This window comes from Condylura cristata, unplaced genomic scaffold (assembly GCF_000260355.1).
Source record: "Condylura cristata isolate star-nosed mole 26May11 unplaced genomic scaffold, ConCri1.0 scaffold00033, whole genome shotgun sequence".
In the NCBI taxonomy this organism is placed as follows: Eukaryota; Metazoa; Chordata; class Mammalia; order Eulipotyphla; family Talpidae; genus Condylura; species Condylura cristata.
The window spans coordinates 16530229-16538009 of record NW_004567134.1 but is presented as its reverse complement, the minus strand read 5'-3'; the positions used below and the strand labels follow the sequence as shown (position 1 = coordinate 16538009).

Genomic DNA, 7781 nt, shown 5'->3' with positions numbered 1-7781 from the left:
GATAACCAAGCAGCTCGTGAATTAGTTTTGTTCGTGGGGCGGTGGGAGGCTGGGAGGGTCCAAGAGGTGCGGGAAGGGAAACTGAGCGCCGCGGCTGGCTGCGGGCTCGCAGGTGGAGGGAGCAGAGCCCGGCGCACTGGAGCGGCGTGCTGGCCGGCCAGGTGTGGACGCTGACCCAGACCGACGAGCGGCTGCACTGCACGGTGTACCGAGGGCAGCAGGCCCCGGGCGGCGCGCCCACGCCCGAAGAGCTGGACGCCGTGCGCCGCTACTTCCAGCTGGATGTCAGCCTGGCCCAGCTGTATCGCCACTGGGGTTCCGTGGACCCCCACTTTCAAGAGGTGGCTGAGAAATTTCCAGGTGAGTAGAGGCTGGGGTCCTTGGCACTTGGATGGTTGCCAGTTTTGCCATCTGTGACGTGCGGGTACCGGTGGGATTTTGTGAGGAGTAAAGATCTCACGCAGGTGAAGCGCTTGGGCTGGAGCCTGGCGGGAGCTGTGTTGTCTGCCCATCCAGCGGTGGGCTAGCAAGGGCGCTCCCTGCAGAGCCAGGCCCTGCTGTGAGCCTCGGCCGAGACGCCCAGGTTCTGTACGTGTTGGCAGACATCTGCCCTGTGACCGCACAGCGGGGAACAGAAACGGGCCCCACCCTCAGAGCGCTTGCAGTGGGCTCCCTATGTGACCCCCCAGGCCTCGCGCGGCATCACCAGGCGCCAGTTGCAGGCAGGCTCTTACTGGCTTCCTTCCTTTTTTTTTTTTTTTTGCATTTTTACTCAAGTGGATAAAAAATAGTATTTCAAATGTACCAGCGCCAGAAGTACACGTACCAAAAATGCACACACGGGCCTCCCAGGCGGCACAGCGGGGTGAAGCGGGGCACTAGGAAGCTGCCATAGCGGCTTGGGCAGGAGCTCCATCCCCAGCCAGGGAGCGACCTGCACACCGCAGGCCTCTCCTGACCCTCCGCTCCCCTCAGCAGTGGACTTCTCACTCTCCCTGTCCTGCTCCCCGCCTGCCTCTGGTGAAGCCTCCCACCCCCGCCACTCTGGCTGCGCCCAGCGCTGTGCATAAATTAAAAGCAAAGAACGCCACACTGCCCTGGTGTCTGCCCTGGTGTCGGCAGCGCCGCAGCCTTTGGGCCTGGCCCGGTCAGCCTCCCCGTTTCCTGCAGGCCTGTCCCCGTCAGCATCAGCTTTATCCTTTTCCCTTCGGGGCTGCCTCTCCCTGCTTGGCAGCGGCTGCTTTAGGCTCGGGCTCTGGCCCTGCAGCAGCAGGCTAGCAGCTGACCTTGCAGATCTGCCCTGAGGTCCGACCTTCACTTTGGCTTGTCCTCACGTAACCTGCCCTTCCGCCTTTATCTTGGCGCGGCAGTGACCGCGGAGGACGCAGGCCCTGGACACGGCGATGCATCGGCGAGTGGGTCTTGGTCAGTGCTCTTCTTCTTCACACTGCTCCTGTGTTATTTTTTCTGACACCCCTGCGCTTCGGTGCCCTGGCCCCCCGGGATCTGTGGCTGCTGGCCTGCCACGCCAGGTGTGCGCCTCCTGCGGCTGGACCCCCTCGAGTGCCTTTTCTCCTTCATCTGCTCCTCCAACAACAACATTGCCCGCATCACTGGCATGGTTGAGCGGCTCTGCCAGGCTTTCGGACCTCGGCTCCTCCAGCTCGATGGTGTCGCCTACCACGCCTTCCCCAGCCTGCAGGCCCTGGCGGGTGAGTCCTAACTCAGGGCCTCCCCTGAAACCACCCTTCCTGGCGTGGCCCACCCGGACGACCCTCCCTGCCCATTCATATGACGTAGGCATTTCACCAGGCTGTGGGCTTTGCCCTGTGGGTTCAGTGCCTTCCCGGAAAACCTCGGCATACAGTGTAGGGGGTTGAGGGCGCGCCTTCTGGAGAGGGCCTTGCCTGACCGCCGACTCTGCGCCTTGCAGCTGTAAGACCTTGAGCACATTACTTGGCCCCTCGGCCTCAGTTGACTCATCTGTAGAATGGCACAATAATGGCATCTAACTGTTGGAGTTCCGGCGGGCTGGTAAAGGTATGCATGTGTGGCACCCGCACAGGGTTTTTCTGAGGGGCTTATGTAGAAAGTTCCGTGGCGGTCCAGACAGGGCCCTCCCGCCAGAGACCCCCAACAGGGTTGCATTCAGGAACACGCACATTCTTCACGGCAGCACTGAGGCAGGCTTATCCGCTGGCAAGCGTGAGAACCAAGTCTGCAGAAGTGCTCAGACGGCCCTCTCGGAGAAAAGAGAAGGCCTTGGGGGTGTAGGAATGAGTCTTAGGTCTTAACTCCTAGCTTAGCGGCCAGAAGACCTTAAAAAGCCCATTCCCCTCCCCAGGCATCTCCTAGCTTGCAGAGTGCAGTGGCGCTTCCCACGTGGGAGGGTGGCGAGGTGAGCAGCAGTTGCGAGGCAGCGTCATGTGGGTGAAGGGCTGGAGCGCTGCGTCCTGGACCTGGGTGCCGGTCCCAGCACCCCGTGTCCCTTCCCGAGCCAGTGAGCTTCTTAGCCCTCGTGTTCCCACCTCTGAAGGGGGAGACAGCAGCGCTGGAGCCAGGGTCCTTGACAGCAGGTGGTAATGGCCTACAGCCCTTTGCCAGCGAGTGATGCCCGGCACTGGGTAGTCAGAGTCGTTGCTTTTTTTATTCATTTTCAAAAAGATTTATTTGTGCACACAGAACAGGGGTCCAGGCCAGAGGTGCAGGGGCAGTGAGGGGACTCTCCAGAGACGAGTAGGGAGCAGAACAGGCAGGTCGATGAAGTCCACTGCTGAGGGGAGCAGCGGGCGGGTCAGGAGAGGGCTGCCGCGCCCTGGGGTTGCCGCCTGGCCTGGGGTCGAGCCTGAGCCGCAGTGGCTGCAGCCTCATAGTGCTGCCCTGGAACCCCTGGCGCCACCAGGGAGGGCCGGAGTCCTTGCCTTTACTGTGATGAGTATTTTAGATCACGGTGTGAGTTACCCTTGGAAAGATTAAGGCACTCGACTGGGTGCCTCCAGGGGAGCACGTCCCTCAGAACCTGCCCCAGGACGCTGCCTTTCTTCGCACACAAGTGCTTGGGGCGGCAGGGGGCCCTGAGGGACCGCACACGTGTGGGGCAGAGAGCCCGCACATTGGCCTGCGGACAGGAGCTGAGGGATTGGGGCCGCCGCCCCCCGCCCAACCCCCACAGGGCCAGAGGCAGAGGCTCAGCTCAGGAAGATGGGCCTGGGCTACCGTGCCCGCTACGTGAGTGCCAGCGCCCGGACCATCCTGGAAGAACGGGGCGGGCTGGCCTGGCTGCAGCGGCTGAGCCAGGCTCCCTACGAGGAGGCCCACCGAGCCCTCTGCACCCTGCCCGGGGTGGGCGCCAAGGTGAGACCCCAGGCAGGTGGAAGCACCCATTTTGTGGTCTCAGTGGGCCTGAGAGCTGGGTGCAGGTTTGTCCTCAGGCAGAGCAGCAAGGAGCCGGAAGCAAGCGATGCTTCGTTGAAGTGCACAGCCCAGAGCGGTGCCAAGGCCACGTGGCCGGGCACCTGTACGCTCGGCACACGCAGGGCTGCAGGTGTGCAGAGGTTTCCGGGAGGGGTCTCAGGACGCCACAGCAGATAAACTGGGGCGACACACGGGCAGATGTGGGTGCCCTTGGCCTGCCTGACTCCCTCGCCCTCGCCCAGTGTTTCATGTAACATCCGCAGGGAGCGCTGACATCACAGTGACTGGGAACTTGGCGTCCGTCTGCGCCTCTGTAGCATCTCAAAGGGAGGTTTTGTTTCGCCCTGACGCCAGTCTGATGTTAGCTCCTGGTCGTCCTCCCTACCTGGCCCCTTGGCCAAGGTACCTGGCCTTCCACGGCCTAACTGCCCATCTGCAGAACAGGCCTGGTGACGGCTTCTTCCCGGGTCCTGATGAGCAGCTGCCGCGTCCACGCTCCCTCAGGGCACTCTGTCCCCGGCTTTTTGTGCTCGACTGACAGACGTGTGTTGCGGAGAGGCGGCAGAGGCGGCATGGCCGGGCCTCTAGGGGAGGGAGGCTGGCGCTGGGGCTCGAGGCGGGATGCCAGCTGGGTCCTGCCGTCGCCCCCAGCCGGCGCATTCTCTGTCAAAGGTGGCCGACTGCATCTGCCTGCTGGCCCTAGACAAGCCTGAGGCCGTGCCCGTGGATGTCCACGTGTGGCAGATCGCCCAGCGCGACTACAGCTGGCACCCCAGCGCCAGCCAGGCCAAGGGCCCGAGCCCCCCGGCCAACAAGGAGCTAGGTATGGGGACAGGATGCACGGGCTGGCGGGGCGAGGCGGGCGACGCTCGGCCTCCGCATCCCCCAGGGGGACTTTGCCCCCTTGGAAGGGGAGCAGCGGGCTAATCAGATTCACCTCGTCATCTTGGTTTAGGAAACTTTTTCCGGAGCCTGTGGGGCCCTTACGCTGGCTGGGCCCAAGCGGTGAGTGTCCCAGGTCCCCCTCCAGCCCTGCCTGACGAGGGCCTCCCCAGGCCTGAGCGGCTCTTCGCGCGGTGCGCCCACCCCAGCGCGGGCCACAGCCCAGACCCCTGCGTCCCCCTCTGACGGCCCCCACCCCGCTGCCAGGTGCTGTTCAGTGCGGACCTGCGCCAGCCCCGCCGGGCCGAGGAGCCGCCGGCCAAGCGCAGGAGGCGAGCCCAAGGGCCGGAGGGCTAGGGCGGGCCCTGGCAAGGCCTTCCTCAGAGCCGTGCCCCCACGGTGGGGGGCCTCCCGCGCTGCCTCGGGCGGGCTCGAAGTCTGGGGCGGGCTTATCCCAGAGACAGCTGCTTGTGGGTTTATCCTCTTCCCTTTATTACAAGAAGGAACAATAAAATAGAAACATTTGTATGGAAAATGCATGGAGTGGTCGGGAAAGGGTGGGGTCGGGGTGGGCAGGGGAACCCCCCAGCTCAAGAAGAGAAGGGCAACAGGCAGCCCCCAACTCTCCCGACGCGAGGGGCCTGGGCCCTGACTCAGGGCCCTAGTGCTGGGGGGGCGGGGCGGGGGGCAGCTCCGGTCCCGGCTCCACACAGCAGTCTCGGCAGCAGCAGCCGGCCCCTGGCCCTGGCGGGAGGACAGCCGAGTCAGCACAGGGGCCGGCCTGCGCCCCGCCTGGGCGCCCCCGGCCCCCGCCGCCCTCCGGAGCGCTGGTCCTCACCCCCGGCGGCCGGTGCCAGCAGCTCCCCGTGGCTGGCCGTCTGCCCCTGCCCCTCCTGGCTGGTGCCCAGCTGCAGCCTCCTCATGTGCCGCACCACCGCCGTGGCATTGAAGGCTTGCTGCGGGGAGAGCGGGCCGCGGGGGGGTTGGCAGTGGTTCTCTTGTGTTCACTAAGCTGCTTCTGAGTAGCCCTGAACGCCCAGACCTCGAGGCTCGGTGGCACACGCACGGAGCTGGCCGCCACGCGTCGGCTCTGTCCCAAGCCCTTTCTGTAGGAACTCGCTGACGTTCTAAATGTCTTGACTTCGGTTCATGAATTCGAAAAGAATTTGTTCCCCTGTGTTTTCATCGTTTCCCCAAACGCTCTGATGTGGATGCCGTGAGGGTCCTCCTTGCCGGAGGAGGAAACTCGGGCACAGAAGTGAGAAGCGGCCAGCGTGTGGTCGGCAACACCTGCACCCTCCGGCTGCCCATGTCCCTCGCGAACCACCCCCCAAGGCCAGTTTCCACCTGGGAGCTCCCTTCCAGGGAGACACTGCTCCCTGGGCCCGGCCCAGGCCCTGGCCGGCCCTGGCGGCTCGGCCCGCGCCCTCTGCGCCCGCGTCCTGCAGGGCCGCCGCTCTGCCGCGGCTGCTCTGTCCAGGGCCTCTGTCGCCGTCTCCTCTGCCTCGCTCTGTCCTGCGGCCTGCTAATCCCTACTCTGCTGTCCAGTCTGCCTGTGGTCTTCCAGTGCTGGCCTGCCTGGAGGGAGCGGTCAGGAGCCCTATCGGGAGTACAGTGGTCTCTCTGGGGCCTTGGGCAAATGACCAGATGAGGGCCTTTGGCCAGCACCCCCATGCAAACTGTGCTGACTGGGAGCTGTCTGCCATGTAAACTGAGGCCTGGATTTCGGGGGCGGGGGGGTGTCCTGGGAGTCTGGGAGCCGGGACTGGGGACAAGGGCTCACCTTCCACTTGCTCTTGGCAAAGTTCTTCTTGATCTGCTCGCTCACCGACTGGTGGATATTCTTGTCCAGGGCAGTGTCCCCTGCGATCCTGGGGTGAGGGTGTGCAGAGGGCTGTGAAGGCAGAGGTGGGTCGGAGGACCCCAGACCCCCCCCCAGCCTGCAGCTCGCGGGGCTCTCACCATGGGTGCTGCAGGGCCTGCTCACAGGTGAACCTCTTCTCCGGGTCCTTCTCCATTAAGTGCCGGATGAAGTCTTTGGCTTAACAAGACAGGAGCGAGGTCAGAAACAGCATGGCCGTCCTGGGGACCCCCCAAGATGGAACCCACCCCTGCAGGTCTGGCCTGCCCACCCTTGCTGTCTCAGCCCCCATCACCCCAGCCTACAGCTGTCTCCGCTCTCCCTCGAGAACTTGCTCGTGGGGAAGATTCTGCTCTGGCCTGTAACTGACTGGTCGTGGCACCACTGGTTTGCCCCCAGTCGGCACAGAAAGAGGCATGAAACGTGGTTTAGGCTCCAGGAAGTCAGCAAGGAGGAGGCATGTTCACATGGGACACTGGGTGGGTGAATGCCGCCAGACTGCTTGCGGCGCCCCTGGGGGGCGGTGGCTGGGCTCCCTCGTCTGTGGCACCGCGAGGCAGGGAGACGCCACAGCAGCTGCTGCGGCCCGGAGAGGAGGTAGAGCCCAGTACCGGAGTCGGAGATGTCGTCCCAGTAGGGAGAGTCAAACTCGTACTCGGCCTTCAGGATCTGCTCAAACAGCCTGGCGTCATTCTCGTCATAGAAGGGGGGGTAACCGCAGAGCCTGCAGGGGAGACACCCTCAGGCCGCTGTCTGCACACCCGCCGCTCATGCCAGTCAGGACCACGGCAAGGAGCCCCCTTGCGAGGGGCTGCCCGCCCGCCCTGCCCAGCTCGCGGGCGCCGGTCCTCTCCCCGTGCCTCCTCCCGCTCGGGGCCTGTGCGGTCCACTCCCTCTGCTGACCACGGCCCCCCCCACCCAAGCGCCCGGCTTCCTCGCCTTACTCAGGATGCCACTACGTGTGCCCTCAGCGAGGTGAGCACGCCTCAAATGGCAGCGTCCCGACCTCCCGGCAGCCTGGCTTTTCTCTGGCACCTCTGTGCCACCTGACATTGCTCTGCGGGTGCGCTTCCCCGTGCCCTGCCCCGTCGCCTCCCCGAGGGCAGGCCCCGCCTGGTTCTCTGTGCAACCCCGTGCTGGGCACAGTGCCAGAAACACAGTCTGCTGAAGGCAGTAGTATTGCACGGGAGCTACAAGGAGCTGCAAGCGTGGGAAGGAAGCAGAGGGGAGGCGGGAGGGAGAGGAGGCTCGAGGGGGGGTTAGGGCGGCAGGGAGCAGAGCCAGGGCTGCACTCACAGGATGTAGGCGATGACCCCGATGGACCAGCAGTCCACGGCCTTGCTGTAGGGCTTCTGTGCCAGGACCTCGGGGGCTACGGAGGAGAAGGGACGTGATGGTGACACACTCGGCAGCCCCTGGCCGCCCCCGCCCAGGCCCTCCGCACCCACGTATCCCGGGGTCCCCCGCCCGCCTGCTGGCCGCCCCCGCCCAGCTGGGCCTCGCTGCTCGGGCGGGGCCGGGGCCGGGGCGAGGACGGCGTTGCTGAGTCCACTTGGCTCTGAGCTCAGGGCTCCTGGGAGTTGCCCTGTGGTTACTCCAGGCTCTCATTCATGCGCCAGAGGTC

The 7781-nt window shown here is 64.8% G+C and overlaps 2 protein-coding genes across 5 annotated transcripts in view; one reads left to right on the top strand and one right to left on the bottom strand.

Annotated features, from left to right (window-relative positions):
* The first annotated feature begins 210 nt into the window (after positions 1 to 210).
* Positions 211 to 7781, top strand: part of LOC101619714 (actin-related protein 2/3 complex subunit 4) — a 38632-nt gene continuing 31061 nt past the window's right edge. The window contains exons 1-6 of one of the 4 annotated variants that reach the window (XM_012732115.1): positions 306 to 360; positions 1371 to 1712; positions 3173 to 3354; positions 4087 to 4237; positions 4370 to 4419; positions 4564 to 4754. In XM_012732115.1, coding sequence (XP_012587569.1) covers positions 1619 to 1712; positions 3173 to 3354; positions 4087 to 4237; positions 4370 to 4419; positions 4564 to 4653 — 567 coding nt within the window. In that variant the 5' untranslated portion in view covers positions 306 to 360; positions 1371 to 1618 and the 3' untranslated portion in view covers positions 4654 to 4754. Of the gene's footprint in view, positions 361 to 1370; positions 1713 to 3172; positions 3355 to 4086; positions 4238 to 4369; positions 4420 to 4563; positions 4826 to 7781 lie in introns of those variants that run through there. The other 3 variants (XM_012732114.1, XM_012732113.1, XM_004692384.2) reach the window with 3 other exon arrangements.
* Positions 4768 to 7781, bottom strand: part of CAMK1 (calcium/calmodulin-dependent protein kinase I) — a 7515-nt gene continuing 4501 nt past the window's right edge. Inside the window, exons 6-11 of the mRNA XM_004692387.2 lie at positions 7454 to 7529; positions 6769 to 6881; positions 6259 to 6337; positions 6080 to 6167; positions 5135 to 5252; positions 4768 to 5040 (exon numbers count right to left, since the gene is read on the bottom strand). Coding sequence (XP_004692444.1) covers positions 4958 to 5040; positions 5135 to 5252; positions 6080 to 6167; positions 6259 to 6337; positions 6769 to 6881; positions 7454 to 7529 — 557 coding nt within the window. The 3' untranslated portion in view covers positions 4768 to 4957. The remainder of the gene's footprint in view (positions 5041 to 5134; positions 5253 to 6079; positions 6168 to 6258; positions 6338 to 6768; positions 6882 to 7453; positions 7530 to 7781) is intronic.